The 17,258-nt window shown below is 43.6% G+C and overlaps 1 protein-coding gene across 1 annotated transcript in view; it reads left to right on the top strand.

The window, feature by feature from the left end:
- The window catches only part of LOC123486958 (protein Hook homolog 3-like), a 42,772-nt gene extending 25,717 nt beyond the window's left edge, over positions 1 to 17,055 (top strand). Inside the window, exons 18-27 of the mRNA XM_045218120.1 lie at positions 308 to 328; positions 2,558 to 2,590; positions 3,715 to 3,747; positions 4,658 to 4,690; positions 5,982 to 6,002; positions 6,144 to 6,176; positions 7,760 to 7,780; positions 7,934 to 7,966; positions 8,433 to 8,453; positions 16,791 to 17,055. Of these exons, the coding sequence (XP_045074055.1) occupies positions 308 to 328; positions 2,558 to 2,590; positions 3,715 to 3,747; positions 4,658 to 4,690; positions 5,982 to 6,002; positions 6,144 to 6,176; positions 7,760 to 7,780; positions 7,934 to 7,966; positions 8,433 to 8,453; positions 16,791 to 16,828 (287 nt within the window). The 3' untranslated portion in view covers positions 16,829 to 17,055. The remainder of the gene's footprint in view (positions 1 to 307; positions 329 to 2,557; positions 2,591 to 3,714; positions 3,748 to 4,657; positions 4,691 to 5,981; positions 6,003 to 6,143; positions 6,177 to 7,759; positions 7,781 to 7,933; positions 7,967 to 8,432; positions 8,454 to 16,790) is intronic.
- Positions 17,056 to 17,258: the final 203 nt, after the last annotated feature.

The raw sequence follows: 17,258 nt of genomic DNA, 5'->3' as shown, positions 1-17,258 counted from the left end.
ACAGGATGTGTTGAGTCTGTAGAGGACCACTAGACTAGAGAGAGGTAGTCTCTGATACACCTGGATCACTGATGGACCAGTCACATTTATTTAATTAAATTAAGAAGTGGTGGTATGGTGGAATATCTTCATTGGTGAAGTTGTCTCTCAGAGGTACGCTGGACTCATTTAGGTGCGTGGAAGTCAATTAGGATTTCTGATGTTAGAGAAGTGAAATGAGACAAGGAGTCCCAGAGAGAGACTACATCTTCTAGTGTTCATGTTAATGATGTTCTCACTGTCTTCCATCTACTCTATATGTTTACAGATGACCTCAAGAAGGAGAGGGGTAAGTACAGTACATACAAATATGATATCCCAGTGTCTTATCATTGTCAATCTCTTCAGACCATATAGAACAGGATGTGTTGAGACTGTAGAGGCCCACTAGACTCTAAACATAAAAGGTTCCTGGAGGCACCTTTGGGGTTCCTCAGATTGCAACACCGGTGGAACCCCCTACAGTGCGTCAGGTACCTTTTTTCGCTGAGAACCTTTTAAGAAGGGTGTTCAGTATATCATCATGATGTGGTTAGTTGATCGTTAAATATATCATCAGATGGCTATATCATATCATCTGTCACATGTTTTCTGTTATGAATAATAATAATAATACTAGATGGTAACTTTTTAGTAAAGTTTAGGGGCTTGCTTAAGCTCTTTAAAGTATTTTTGTGATAGTCGTAGAAGTTTAAAACATTTTACTTGACTATTTAAAGCAAAACAGTTTTAAAGTATGTATGGTTTGAAAAACATTATAGTAATGGTAGTGACTGGTTATATTTATAGTAGTGGTAGTGTCTGCAGTAGTAATGGTAGTGACTGGTTATAATTATAGTGGTAGTGACTGGTTATAGTTATAGTAGTGGTAGTCTGCAGTAGTAACGGTAGTGACTGGTTATAGTTGAAAAAGTGTGGGTAGATGAAAAGATAGAATAGCCTGAAAATATGAAGGTTGGTTTGCTGTATCTAGCTTGAACGGTTCATGAGTTACTGTTGGTGGGTTGTTTTATGCTAATGTATGGTAATGAGGAGTTATTAGTTAATAAAAGTTAAAGAATTTGAAGTTAGTATAGCCTGAACATGTGAAAGTTGGTTTGGTTTATCTTGCTTGAATGGTTCAAGAGTTACTGTTGGTGGGTTATTTTTAGCTATTGCAGACCAGAGCTAGCTAGCTACTCCGAGGACAAGAGCTGGACCAGAGCTAGTGCAGAACAGAGCTAGCTAGCTACTCCGAGGACCAGAGCTGGACCAGAGCTAGTGCAGAACAGAGCTAGCTAGCTACTCTCAGGACCAGAGCTGGACCAGAGATAGTGCAGAACAGAGCTAGCTAGCTACTCTCAGGACCAGAGCTGGACCAGAGCTAGTGCAGAACAGAGCTAGTTAGCTACTCCGAGGACCAGAGCTGGACCAGAGCTAGTGCAGAACAGAGCTAGCTAGCTACTCCGAGGACCAGAGCTGGACCAGAGCTAGTGCAGAACAGAGCTAGCTAGCTACTCCGAGGACCAGAGCTGGACCAGAGCTAGTGCAGACCAGAGCAGTAATTGTGCTCAGTCGTTGTGGTCAGTAGTTGTGTAGTTATGGTCAGTAGTTGTGTGATTCCGGTTTGTGGTTGTGGTCAGTAGTTGTGTAGTTATGGTCAGTAGTTGTGATCAATAGTTGTGTGATTCCGGTTTGTGGTTGTGGTCAGTGGTTGTGGTCAGTAGTTGTGGTTTGTAGTTGTGTTCAGTTATGGTCAGTAGTTTCGGACAGTAGTGTTGAGGTTGTGGTCAGTAGTTGTGGTCAATAGTTGTGGTTTTTAATGGTCAGTAGTTTTGTGGTTGTGATCAGTTGTTATGCTGTATAAGGCCATAAGCAAACAAGAAAATGCTCATCCAGAAGCGGCGCTCCTAGTGGCCAGGGACTTTAATGCAGGCAAACTTAAATCCATTTTACCTCATTTCTACCTGCATGTCACATGTGCAACCAGAGGAAAACTTACTCCACACACAGAGATGCATACAAAGCTCTCCCTCGCTGTGTTGAGTCTGTAGAGGACCACTAGACTAGAGAGAGGTAGTCTCTGATACACCTGGATCACTGATGAACCAGTCACATTAATGTTGATGTTCTAGAACAGGATGTGTTGAGACTGTAGAGGACCACTAGACTAGAGAGAGGTAGTCTCTGATACACCTGGATCACTGATGGACCAGTCACATTAATGTTGATGTTCTAGAACAGGATGTGTTGAGTCTGTAGAGGACCACTAGACTAGAGAGAGGTAGTCTCTGATACACCTGGATCACTAATGGACCAGTCACAGAGACACACGTGTTAAATTGATAATATTTAACAGGCATAAGCTATTATTTAGATGCCTCAGTGGGAAGCTAGTTAAGTACTGTCTTCAGATCATCACTCTGCTAACATTATGTAAACCAATGACTCTTCCATGTAACTTCTAGAGAAGTAGAAAACACAACATGTTGTTCACATTAATGTTCCCTGACTTCTATCTTAATATCTATGTCTACAGATTATGTTGAAAAGAATCTCACTAGTCAACTGGGTAAGTAGTGTCCTTCATATCCGTGTCTTCAGACCATAGAATGATGTTCTAGAACAGGATGTGTTGAGTCTGTAGAGGACCACTAGACTAGAGAGAGGTAGTCTCTGATACACCTGGATCACTGATGGACCAGTCACATTAATGTTGATGTTCTAGAACAGGATGTGTTGAGACTGTAGAGGACCACTAGACTAGAGAGAGGTAGTCTCTGATACACCTGGATCACTGATGGACCAGTCACATTAATGTTGATGTTCTAGAACAGGATGTGTTGAGACTGTAGAGGACCACTAGACTAGAGAGAGGTAGTCTCTGATACACCTGGATCACTGATGGACCAGTCACATTAATGTTGATGTTCTAGAACAGGATGTGTTGAGTCTGTAGAGGACCACTAGACTAGAGAGAGTAGTCTCTGAGTACACCTGGATCACTGATGGACCAGTCACATTAATGTTGATGTTCTAGAACAGGATGTGTTGAGACTGTAGAGGACCACTAGACTAGAGGGTAGTCTCTGATACACCTGGATCACTGATGGACCAGTCACATTAATGTTGATGTTCTAGAACAGGATGTGTTGAGACTGTAGAGGACCACTAGACTAGAGAGAGGTAGTCTCTGATACACCTGGATCACTGATGGACCAGTCACATTAATGTTGATGTTCTAGAACAGGATGTGTTGAGTCTGTAGAGGACCACTAGACTAGAGAGAGGTAGTCTCTGATACACCTGGATCACTGATGAACCAGTCACATTTATTCAATTAAATTAAGTGGTGGTATGGTGGAATATCTTCATTGGTGAAGTTGTCTCTCAGAGGTACAATGAACTCATTTAGATGTGTGGAACTCAATTAGGATTTGTGACATTAGAGAAGTGATATGAGACAAGGAGTCCCAGAGAAAGAAATGTTAATGATGTTGTCACTGTCTTCCATCTACTCTACATATTTACAGACAGTACTTAGCCTCTGTGAGCAGCAAGGTGTCTTCAGATCATCACTCTGCTAACATTATGTAAACCAATGACTCTTCCATGTAACTTCTAGAGAAGTAGAAAACACAACATGTTGTTCACATGAATGTTCCCTGACTTCTATCTTAATATCTATGTCTACAGATGATGTTGAAAAGAATCTCACTAGTCGACTGGGTAAGTAGTGTCCTTCATCTCCCAGTGTCTTCAGACCATAGAATGATGTTCTAGAACAGGATGTGTTGAGGCTGTAGAGGACCACTAGACTAGAGAGAGGTAGTCTCTGATACACCTGGATCACTGATGAACCAGTCACAGAGACACACGTGTTAAATTGATACTATTTAACAGGCATAAGCTATTATTTAGATGCCTCACCTGTCTGCATAGACTCTAGACTAGCATACTTCCACAGATTCACATGCACTTACAGTATGATCTATTGAGTAAGATGATGGAAGTGATTAGATATTAATAGAGCAAGGTTAATCATCATTGGATAATGAAGTCAGGAGGTGGTAGGGAGGAACATCGTTATTGGAACAGCCTCCTCTACAGAGGTACCCTGGACTCATTTAGGGTTAGAGGTGGTGGTAGGGAGGAACATCGTTATTGGACCAGCCTCCTCTACAGAGGTACCCTGGACTCATTTAGGGTTAGAGGTGGTGGTAGGGAGGAACATCGTTATTGGACCAGCCTCCTCTACAGAGGTACCCTGGACTCATTTAGGGTTAGAGGTGGTGGTAGGGAGGAACATCGTTATTGGACCAGCCTCCTCTACAGAGGTACCCTGGACTCATTTGGGGTTAGAGGTGGTGGTAGGGAGGAACATCGTTATTGGACCAGCCTCCCTCTACAGAGGTACCCTGGACTCATTTAGGGCTGGGGAGGTGGTGGTAGGAGGAACATCGTTATTGGACCAGTCTCACCTCAGTGGGAAGCTAGTTAAGTACTGTCTTCAGATCATCACTCTGCTAACATTATGTAAACCAATGACTCTTCCATGTAACTTCTAGAGAAGTAGAAAACACAACATGTTGTTCACATTAATGTTCCCTGACTTCTATGTTAATATCTATGTCTACAGAGGAGGTTGAAAAGAATCTCACTAGTCAACTGGGTAAGTAGTGTCCTTCATCTCCCAGTGTCTTCAGACCATAGAATGATGTTCTAGAACAGGATGTGTTGAGGCTGTAGAGGACCACTAGACTAGAGAGAGGTAATCTCTGATACACCTGGATCACTGATGGACCAGTCACATTAATGTTGATGTTCTAGAACAGGATGTGTTGAGGCTGTAGAGGACCACTAGACTAGAGAGAGGTAGTCTCTGATACACCTGTATTCGAACCCCGTGGCTTTAAAAGTCTAGGGTGGATGGAAAAGAGACCCGTAACATAACTCATGTAAATTAGAATAGTGACACGGAAACAGTGAGGACAAAAATACACCAACAACCATAAGCTACCGTCAAACACAAAATGTTTATTATGAACACACTGTAAAGGTTTGGGGAAAAGGGCTGAGCAGGACCCAAGGAATGAAACAATAATGTCAAAAAACCCTAAACTGATCTTGCCTGCCTCAAGAACAGCTAAGCCACTGCTAACCATACAGAAATACAGTGGGTGGTCCGCTCAGGTCTAACTAGTGTTTTTAGACAATGTTCTTTCTACGGGTAATGTATGCCCAAGGGCAACTTGCTAAATCCCCCTTTTCCCAGGAACACACAACATAGTTACCATATAGAGTAACCAGCATATGAGTGAGTACACAAAAAACAGGACACCACAGTATCCATACTCACAACGAAAAGAGTCTCTGTCAGCAAACACAACTGACTGGCTTTTTAAAACAATGGGATGTGTGATGTGAGTGAAAAACCAGAAACAGGTGGTGCAATACGAGGAATGTCCACTGATTGGTCCCACCTCAGCAATCAGCAGACAAGCGGATGTCGGACAGGTGGGACACCTCAACGACCACCAATCAGGAACACAAAGGGAAACCTGTGATTAGGGCAGAAGGGAGAGGAAAAACACAAAAACACATAGCAGGATACCTGTATCCATAACAACCTGGATCACTGATGGACCAGTCACATTAATGTTGATGTTCTAGAACAGGATGTGTTGAGTCTGTAGAGGACCACTAGACTAGAGAGGTAGTGCTCTGATACACCTGGATCACTGATGGACCAGTCACATTTATTTAATTAAATTAAGAAGTGGTGGTATGGTGGAATATCTTCATTGGTGAAGTTGTCTCTCAGAGGTACGCTGGACTCATTTAGGTGCGTGGAGCTCAATTAGGATTTGTGACATTAGAGAAGTGATATGAAACAAGGAGTCCCAGAGAAAGAAATGTTAATGATGTTCTCACTGTCTTCCATCTACTCTACATATTCACAGTTCGCCTCACTGAGCAGCGAGGTAAGTACTGTCTTCAGATCATCACTCTGCTAACATTATGTAAACCAATGACTCTTCCATGTAACTTCTAGAGAAGTAGAAAACACAACATGTTGTTCACATTAATGTTCCTGACTTCTATCTTAATATCTATGTCTACAGATGAGGTTGAAAAGAATCTCACTAGTCAACTGGGTAAGTAGTGTCCTTCATCTCCCAGTGTCTTCAGACCATAGAATGATGTTCTAGAACAGGATGTGTTGAGGCTGTAGAGGCCCACTAGACTAGAGAGAGGTAGTCTCTGATACACCTGGATCACTGATGGACCAGTCACATTAATGTTGATGTTCTAGAACAGGATATGTTGAGGCTGTAGAGGCCCACTAGACTAGAGAGAGGTTGTTGTGGAAAATAACCACCATACTTTATTACAAATAAGGTCTTACAGAGTTTTTGTTGTATCAAGAAATGACTTTATTAAAGTTTTCAACAAAGCCGATACCCGTCTGCAGAGGGGCACCCCTTCGGGACTACCGGCCGTGGTGACTCCTTGCTGTCCCCAGTCCGCCTGGCCTTGCTGCTATTCCAGTTTAAACTGTTCTGCCTGCGGTTATGGAACCCCTACCTGTCCCAGACCTGCTGTTTTAAACTCTAATGATCGGCTATGAAAAGCCAACTGAGATTTATTCCTGATTATTATTTGACCATGCTTGTCACTTATGAACATTTTTGAACATCTTGGCATGGTTCTGTTATAATCTCCACCCGGCACAGCCAGAAGAGGACTGGCCACCCCTCATAGCCTGGTTCCTCTCTGGGTTTCTTCCTAGGTTTTGCCTTTCTAGGGAGTTTTTCCCTAGCCACCGTGCTTCTACACCTGCATTACTAGCTGTTTGGGGTTTTAGGCTGGGTTTCTGTACAGCACTTCGAGATATTAGCTGATGTAAGAAGGGCTATATAAAATAAAATTGATTGATTGATTGATTGATTAAGGTCTTCCTCCTGCTTATATAGTCGTCTTCAGTTTTCCCGCTCTTTTATTGCTCCTCCCACTTCCTTTGTCCCTGAGGACGGCTGAACTATTACTCCAACCAATCACCCGCTCCCCTGTACCTCACCCCCTCAAGCTGTAATCAATCAAGAAGATACCAAGGAGACAAAGGTCTAGCCCAAACTCTATTCAACCCTGGTGCTGCTCCCTTCACTGTGTTTGAAGAGAGAGACAAAATGCAGCCATGGATTCAAGTAAGAGCAAGCACTTTGACCCTAGGGCAGTTTTCCTCTCTACTCCCCCACACACACAGTGAAATGCCCCAATAAAATTCCTAGCCCAGTATCAAACAATTCTAACTCAATGTTCGTGATTAACCCAGTTCTATCTTCTAATTTATTAAAGAATATGCATCAAGGTATTCTCTGATACACCTGGATCACTGATGGACCAGTCACATTAAAATGTTGATGCTCTAGAACAGGATGTGTTGAGACTGTAGAGGCCCACTAGACTAGAGAGAGGTAGTCTCTGATACACCTGGATCACTGATGAACCAGTCACATTTATTTAATTAAATTAAGAAGTAATGGTATGGTAGAATATCTTCATTGGAGAAGTTGTCTCACAGAGGTATGCTGGACTCATTTAGGTGCATGGAAGTCAATTAGGATTTGTGACATTAGTGAAGATATATGAGACAAGGAGTCCCAGAGAGAGACTACATCTTTTAGTGTTCATGTTAATGATGTTCTCACTGTCTTCCATCTACTCTACATGTTTACAGATGACCTCAGGAAGGAGAGGGGTAAGTACATTACTATCCTCAATTCATCAATTTATAAACGTTATGTAAACCAATGTCTCTTATATAGATGTAACTTCTAGTGAAGTAGAAAACACATAGATAGTTGTTCACATTAAAGTTCCCTGACTTCTATCTTAATATCTATGTCTACAGATGAGGTTGAAAAGAATCTCACTAGTCAACTGGGTAAGTAGTGTCCTTCATCTCCCAGTGTCTTCAGACCATAGAATGATGTTCTAGAACAGGATGTGTTGAGACTGTAGAGGCCCACTAGACTAGAGAGAGGTAGTCTCTGATACACCTGGATCACTGATGGACCAGTCACATTAATGTTGATGTTCTAGAACAGGATGTGTTGAGTCTGTAGAGGACCACTAGACTAGAGAGAGGTAGTCTCTGATACACCTGGATCACTGATGGACCAGTCACATTTATTTAATTAAATTAAGAAGTGTTGGTATGGTAGAATATCTTCATTGGTGAAGTTGTCTCTCAGAGGTACGCTGGACTCATTTAGGTGCGTGGAAGTCAATTAGTTTTTCTGACATTAGTGAAGTTATATGAGACAAGGAGTCCCAGAGAGAGACTATATCTTCTAGTGTTCATGTTAATGATGTTCTCACTGTCTTCCATCTACTCTACATGTTTACAGATGACCTCAGGAAGGAGAGGGGTAAGTACAGTACATACAAATATGATATCCCAGTGTCTTATCATTGTCAATCTCTTCAGACCATATAGAACAGGATGTGTTGAGACTGTAGAGGCCCACTAGACTCTAAACATAAAAGGTTCCTGGAGGCACCTTTAGGGGTTCCTCAGATTGCAACACCGGTGGAACCCCTAAAGGTGCGTACAGGTACCTTTTTCGCTGAGGAACCTTTTAAGAAGGGTGTTCAGTATATCATATGATGTGGTTAGTTGATCGTTAAATATATCATCAGATGGCTATATCATATCATCTGTCACATGTTTTCTGTTATGAATAATAATAATTATACTAGATGGTAACTTTTTAGTAAAGTTTAGGGGCTTGCTTAAGCTCTTTAAAAGTATTTTTGTGATAGTCGTAGAAGTTTAAAACATTTTACTTGACTATTTAAAGCAAAACAGTTTTAAAGTATGTATGGTTTTGAAAAACATTATAGTAATGGTAGTGACTGGTTATATTTATAGTAGTGGTAGTGTCTGCAGTAGTAATGGTAGTGACTGGTTATAATTATAGTGGTAGTGACTGGTTATAGTTATAGTTATAGTAGTGGTAGTCTGCAGTAGTAACGGTAGTGACTGGTTATAGTTGAAAAAGTGTGGGTAGATGAAAAGATAGAATAGCCTGAAAATATGAAGGTTGGTTTGCTGTATCTAGCTTGAACGGTTCATGAGTTACTGTTGGTGGGTTGTTTTATGCTAATGTATGGTAATGAGGAGTTATTAGTTAATACAAGTTAAAGAATTTGAAGTTAGTATAGCCTGAACATGTGAAAGTTGGTTTGGTTTATCTTGCTTGAATAGTTCAAGAGTTACTGTTGGTGGGTTATTTTTGCTATTGCAGACCAGAGCTAGCTAGCTACTCCGAGGACAAGAGCTGGACCAGAGCTAGTGCAGAACCGAGCTAGCTAGCTACTCTCAGGACCAGAGCTGGACCAGAGCTAGTGCAGAACAGAGCTAGCTAGCTACTCCGAGGACCCGAGCTGGACCAGAGCTAGTGCAGAACAGAGCTAGCTAGCTACTCTCAGGACCAGAGCTGGACCAGAGCTAGTGCAGAACAGAGCTAGCTAGCTACTCTCAGGACCAGAGCTGGACCAGAGCTAGTGCAGAACAGAGCTAGCTAGCTACTCCGAGGACCAGAGCTGGACCAGAGCTAGTGCAGAACAGAGCTAGCTAGCTACTCTCAGGACCAGAGCTGGACCAGAGCTAGTGCAGAACAGAGCTAGCTAGCTACTCCGAGGACCAGAGCTGGACCAGAGCTAGTGCAGAACAGAGCTAGCTAGCTACTCTCAGGACCAGAGCTGGACCAGAGCTGAGTGCAGAACAGAGCTAGCTAGCTACTCCGAGGACCAGAGCTGGACCAGACTAGTGCAGAACAGAGCTAGCTAGCTACTCTCAGGACCAGAGCTGGACCAGAGCTAGTGCAGAACAGAGCTAGCTAGCTACTCCGAGGACCAGAGCTGGACCAGAGCTAGTGCAGACCAGAGCAGTAATTGTGCTCAGTCGTTATGGTCAGTAGTTGTGATCAATAGTTGTGTGATTCCGGTCAGTGGTTGTGGTCAGTAGTTGTGGTCAGTAGTTGTGTAGTTATGGTCAGTAGTTGTGATCAATAGTTGTGTGGTTGTGGTCAGTGGTTGTGGTCAGTGGTTGTGGTCAGTAGTTGTGGTTTGTAGTTGTGTTCAGTAGTGGTCAGTAGTTTCGGACAGTAGTGTTGAGGTTGTGGTCAGTAGTTGTGGTCAATAGTTGTGGTTTTTAATGGTCAGTAGTTTTGTGGTTGTGATCAGTTGTTATGCTGTATAAGGCCATAAGCAAACAAGAAAATGCTCATCCAGAAGCGGCGCTCCTAGTGGCCAGGGACTTTAATGCAGGCAAACTTAAATCCATTTTACCTCATTTCTACCTGCATGTCACATGTGCAACCAGAGGAAAACAAACTCCAGACCACCTTTACTCCACACACAGAGATGCATACAAAGCTCTCCCTCGCTCTCCATTTGGCAAATCTGACCATAACTCTATCCTCCTGATTCCTACTTACAAGCAAAAACTAAAGCAGGAGGTACCAGTGACTCGCTCAATACGGAAGTGGTCCTATGACGCGGATGCTAAGCTACAGGACTATTTTAATAGCACAGACTGGAATATGTTCCGTGATTCATCCAATGGCATTGAGGAGTATACCACCTCAGTCACCGGCTTCATTGAGGGCGTCGTCCCCACAGTGACTGTACGTACATATCCCGACCAGAAGCCATGGATTACAGGCAACATTCGCACGAGCTAAAGGCTAGAGCTGCCGCGTTCAAGGAGCCGGGACACTAATCCGGACACTTATAAGAAATCCCGCTCTGCCCTCAGACGAACCATCAAACAGGCAAAGCGTCAATACAGGACTAAGATTGAATCCACTACACCGGCTCTGGCGTTCGTCCGGATGTGGCAGGGCTTGCAAACTATTACGGACTACAAGGGAAACCCAGCCGCGAGCTGCCCAGTGGCGCGAGCCTACCAGACGAGCAAAATGCCTTTTATGCTCGCTTCGAGGCAAGCAACACGGAAGCATGCATGAGAGCATCAGCTGTTCCGGACGACTGTGTGATCACGCTCTCCGTTACCGATGTGAGCAAGACCTTTAAACAGGTCAACATTCACAAGGCCGCGGAGCCAAAAGGATTACCAGGGCTTGTACTTAGAGCATGACTAACTGGCAAGTGTCTTCACTGACATTTTCAACCTCTCCCTGGCCGAGTCTTTAATACCCAGATGTTTCAAGCAGACCACCATCGTCCCTGTGCCCAAGAATGCAAAGGTGACCTACCTAAATGACCACTGCTCCGTAGCACTCACGTCGGTAGCCATGAAGTGCTTTGAAAGGCTGGTCATTGCTCACATCAGCACCATCATCCCGGAAACCCTAGACCCACTCCAATTCGCATACCGCCCCAACAGATACACAGATGACGCAATATCAATCGCACTCCATTCTGCCCTTTCCCACCTGGACAAAAGAAACACCTATGTGAAAATGCTGTTCATTGACTACAGCTCAGCGTTCAACACCATAGTGCCCTCAAAGCTCATCTCTAAGCTAAGGAACCTGATACTAAACACCTCCCTCTGCAACTGGATCCTGGACTTCCTGACGGGCCGCCCCCAGGTGGTAAGGGTAGGCAACAACACATCTGCCACACTGACCCTCAACACCGGTTCTGTCACGACTCCCTCCGAAGCTGCCTCATCTCCTTGTTCGGGCAGGCTTCGGCGTTCGTCGTCACCGGCCTTCTAGCCACTGCCGCTCCTCTTTTCATCATTCCATTTGTTTTGTCTTGTTTTTCACACACACCTGGTACATATCCCCTCATCAGTCTCTGTATAATTATTCCCTCTGCTCCCCCATGTCTTTGTGTGTTATTGTTCCATGTGGAGGTGTCGCTAGCTCGTGTTGAGCATTATGTTACTTTTATCGCCGGGATATTCACCTGTGTGTTTTGTTTTCCCAGTATGCATTTAAGTTGCACTGTATTTGGTTTACACATTGCTGCTGACTGCTGTATTGGCCAAATAAACCCTATTCTATGATTCACACGTCCTGCGCCTGGCTCCGTCCTACTCACCTTTTTACTGGTTCTCCTCAGGGGTGCGTGCTTAGTCCCCTCCTGTAATCCCTGTTCACCCATGACTGCGTGGCCAAGCACAACTCTCACACCATCATTACGTTTGCTAATGACACAACAGTGGTAGGCCTGAACACAGACAACAATGAGACAGCCTATAGGGAGGAGGTCAAAGACCTGTCAGTGTTGTGGCAGGCCAACAACCTCTTCCTCAATGTGAGCAAGACAAAGAAGATGATCGTGGACTACAGGAAAAGGACGGCCGAACAGGCCCCCATTTACATTGACAAGGCTGAAGTGGAGCGGGTTGAGAGTTTCAAGTTCCTTGGTGTCCACATCACTTACAAACTATCATGGTCCAAACACACCAAGATAGTCGTGAAGAGGGCCCGACAACACCTTTTCCCCCTCAGAAGACTGAAACGATTTGGCATGGGTCCTCAGATCCTCAAAAAGTTATACAGCTGCACCATCGAGAGCATCCTGACCGGTTAGATCACTGCCTTGTATGGTAACAGCTCGGTATCTGACTGTAAGGCGCTACAGAGGGTAGTGCGTATGGCCCAGTACATCACTGGGGCCAAGCTTCCTGCCATCCAGGACCTATATACTAGGCGGTGTCAGAGGAAGGCCCAAAAAACAGTCAAAGACTCCAGTCACCCAAGTCATAGACTGTTCTCTCTGCTACCGCACGGCAAGCGGTACCGGAGCGCCAAGTCTAGGTCCAAAAGGCTCCTTAACAGCTTCTACCCCCAAGCCATAAGACTCCTGAACAGCTAATCAAATGGCTACCCGGACTATTTGCATTTATGCCAGACTAATACTTTGGTTTGTAGAGTATTGATCAGTTTGGACCAGATCAACAGGACAGTGAGGAGGACACTATTCCTCCCTAAAATACAGCTAGAGTCACATAGTATAAAACACACCTGCATGTCTTCTGATGATTCCAAAATCGGAAATATAGAGTAAGAGTCTGTTGGTTATGAAAATGAGCAACATACTGATGGATATCACAAACTATTGTAAGTGTTCATTTATGTTGTTCAATCCAGACCTCAAACTATGCAGACCTATAATAACTTTAATCTTAGTTGACATATGGTGAGAGACACTGGCTTACGGGACACCCCCGCAGCCCTCGCAAGGTGGGGAGCCCACGAGCCTATTTTTTAAATGTACGTACAGTGGGGAAAAAAAGTATTTAGTCAGCCACCAATTGTGCAAGTTCTCCCACTTAAAAAGATGAGAGAGGCCTGTAATTTTCATCATAGGTACACGTCAACTATGACAGACAAAATTAGATTTTTTTTCTCCAGAAAATCACATTGTAGGGTTTTTAATGAATTTATTTGCAAATTATGGTGGAAAATAAGTATTTGGTCACCTACAAACAAGCAAGATTTCTGGCTCTCACAGACCTGTAACTTCTTCTTTAAGAGGCTCCTCTGTCCTCCACTCGTTACCTGTATTAATGGCACCTGTTTGAACTTATTATCAGTATAAAAGACACCTGTCCACAACCTCAAACAGTCACACTCCAAACTCCACTATGGCCAAGACCAAAAGAGCTGTCAAAGGACACCAGAAACAAAATTGTAGACCTGCACCAGGCTGGGAAGACTGAATCTGCAATAGGTAAGCAGCTTGGTTTGAAGAAATCAACTGTGGGAGCAATTATTAGGAAATGGAAGACATACAAGACCACTGATAATCTCCCTCGATCTGGGGCTCCACGCAAGATCTCACCCCGTGAGGTCAAAATGATCACAAGAACGGTGAGCAAAAATCCCAGAACCACACGGGGGGACCTAGTGAATGACCTGCAGAGAGCTGGGACCAAAGTAACAAAGCCTACCATCAGTAACACACTACGCCGCCAGGACTCAAATCCTGCAGTGCCAGACGTGTCCCCCTGCTTAAGCCAGTACATGTCCAGGCCCGTCTGAAGTTTGCTAGAGTGCATTTGGATGATCCAGAAGAGGATTGGGAGAATGTCATATGGTCAGATGAAACCAAAATATAACTTTTTGGTAAAAACTCAACTCGTCGTGTTTGGAGGACAAAGAATGCTGAGTTGCATTCAAAGAACACCATACCTACTGTGAAGCATGGGGTGGAAACATCATGCTTTGGGGCTGTTTTTCTGCAAAGGGACCAGGATGACTGATCCGTGTAAAGGAAAAGAATGAATGGGCCATGTATCGTGAGATTTTGAGTGAAAACCTCCTTCCATCAGCAATGGCATTGAAGATAAAAATGTGGCTGGGTCTTTCAGCATGACAATGATCCCAAACACACCGCCCGGGCAACGAAGGAGTGGCTTCGTAAGAAGCATTTCAAGGTCCTGGAGTGGCCTAGCCAGTCTCCATATCTCAACCCCATAGAAAATCTTTGGAGGGAGTTGAAAGTCCGTGTTGCCCAGCGACAGCCCCAAAACATCACTGCTCTAGAGAGATCTGCATGGAGGAATGGGCCAAAATACCAGCAACAGTGTGTGAAAACCTTGTGAAGACTTACAGAAAACGTTTGACCTGTGTCATTGCCAACAAAGGGTATATAACAAAGTATTGAGAAACTTTTGTTATTGACCAAATACTTATTTTCCACCATAATTTGCAAATAAATTCATTAAAAATCCTACAATGTGATTTTCTGGATTTTTTTTCTCATTTTGTCTGTCATAGTTGACGTGTACCTATGATGAAAATTACAGGCCTCTCTCATCTTTTTAAGTGGGAGAACTTGCACAATTGGTGGCTGACTAAATACTTTTTTCCCCCCACTGTATATATATAATAAATCATTTTACATTTACATTACATTTTAGTCATTTAGCAGACGCTCTTATCCAGAGCGACTTACAGGAGCAATTAGGGTTAAAGTGCCTTGCTCAAGGGCACATTTACGTCATTTAGCAGACGCTCCTAACCAGAGCGGCTCACAAATTGGTGCATTCACCCTATAGCCAGTGGGATAACCACTCCACAATTTTTTTTTTGGGGGTAGAAGGATTACCTTATCCTATCCCAGGTATTCCTTAAAGAGGTGGGGTTTCAAATGTCTCCGGAAGGTGGTGAGTGACTCCGCTGTCCTGGCGTCATGAGGGAGCTTGTTCCACCATTGGGGTGCCAGAGCAGCGAACAGTTTTGACTGGGCTGAGCGGGAACTATGCTTCCGCAGCGGAAGGGGAGCCAGCAGGCCAGAGGTGGATGAACGCAGTGCCCTCGTTTGGGTGTAGGGACTGATCAGAGCCCGAAGGTACAGAGGTGCCGTTCCCCTCACTGCTCCATAGGCAAGCACCATGGTCTTGTAACGGATGCGAGCTTCAACCGGAAGCCAGTGGAGTGTGCGGAGGAGGGGGGTGACGTGAGAGAACTTGGGAAGGTTGAACACCAGACGGGCTGCGGCATTCTGGATGAGTTGTAGGGGTTTAATGGCACAGGCAGGGAGGCCAGCCAACAGCGAGTTGCAGTAGTCCAGACGGGAGATGACAAGTGCCTGGATTAGGACCTGTGCCGCTTCCTGTGTAAGGCAGGGTCGTACTCTCCGAATGTTGTAGAGCATGAACCTGCAGGAGCGGGTCACCGCCTTGATGTTAGCGGAGAAACGACAGGGTGTTGTCCAGGGTCATGCCAAGGCTCTTCGCACTCTGGGAGGAGGACACAACGGAGTTGTCAACCATGATGGCGAGATCATGGAACGGGCAGTCCTTCCCCGGGAGGAAGAGCAGCTCCGTCTTGCCAGGGTTCAGCTTGAGGTGGTGATCCGTCATCCATACTGATATGTCTGCCAGACATGCAGAGATGCGATTCGCCACCTGGTTATCAGAAGGGGGAACCCTCCAAAAAGTCATTCATAAACCTTTTTAATTTCCATATGTACTAGGAAGCTAAATGTTTGTTTCTTGGGCTTCAGGAATGTGACAATAAAAAATAAAAAATAAACTGATTGATAGTATGAGGGGATAATCAGTGAACAAATGCTGTTGTCAAGGCTACCACAGCGCCAGAGTGGAGCGCATATCAGACCAAGAGCCTAATGCTTCTTTGGTAGTTCTATATGAGTTGCATGTTCGAATCTCATCACAGAGAACTTTAGCATTTTAGCAAATTTGAACTACTTAGCTACACTAACATAGTGTATTATATCACTGATGTTGTTGTCATTGTGTTTACCATAGTGTATTATACCACTGATGATGATGTCATTGTGTTTACCATAGTGTATTATACCACTGATGATGATGTCATTGTGTTTACCATAGTGTATTATACCACTGATGATGATGTCATTGTGTTTACCATAGTGTATTATACCACTGATGATGATGTCATTATGTCATTGTGTTTACCATAGTGTATTATATCACTGATGTTGATGTCATTGTGTTTACCATAGTGTATTATACCACTGATGATGATGTCATTGTGTTTACCATAGTGTATTATACCACTGATGATGATGTCATTATGTCATTGTGTTTACCATAGTGTATTATACCACTGATGTTGATGTCATTGTGTTTACCATAGTGTATTATACCACTGATGATGATGTCATTATGTCATTGTGTTTACCATAGTGTATTATACCTCTGATTATGATGTCATTGTGTTTACCATAGTGTATTATACCACTGAGGTTGATGTCATTGTGTTTACCATAGTGTAATTTTCTCTCCACAGTGGATGTGACACTAGACCCTGATTCTGCATCTCCCTAGATCATCCTCTCTGAGGACAGGAAACAAGTGAGACATGGACACACGACTGCACCTCCACTGAGAAACTGGATCCATTCTTCAGCCCTGGTGGTTCAGATAGTGTCTCACTGGTCATCTGTCCCGTAGATGTCACTGATTGACTGTTTGTGAAATGCTTCTTATTCTGCCAATGTGCTGTAAATATATGGAATGAAAAGTATTTAAAAAAAATAAAAATAACAAACAAACAACAGTTTAACAAGAATGATGAAATAATGAGTTTATATGTGACATGAGTTATCTCAGTTAATAGATTTCTTGATAATCCGCTCCTTGGACTGTTCTGTCTTCAGGAGAATGTGTTATATCTTTTTTGATTCTCTGTGTTTTCTAACAGTATTTGTTGTGTATCCATTCTGTTGTGTGCTTCTATATTTAGTTAAGAATGTAG

The sequence above is a fragment of the Coregonus clupeaformis genome, unplaced genomic scaffold (assembly GCF_020615455.1).
Source record: "Coregonus clupeaformis isolate EN_2021a unplaced genomic scaffold, ASM2061545v1 scaf1385, whole genome shotgun sequence".
NCBI classification, from domain to species: Eukaryota; Metazoa; Chordata; class Actinopteri; order Salmoniformes; family Salmonidae; genus Coregonus; species Coregonus clupeaformis.
The sequence above is the reverse complement of the archived record's forward strand: the minus strand, read 5'-3'. Positions and strand labels throughout refer to the sequence as shown.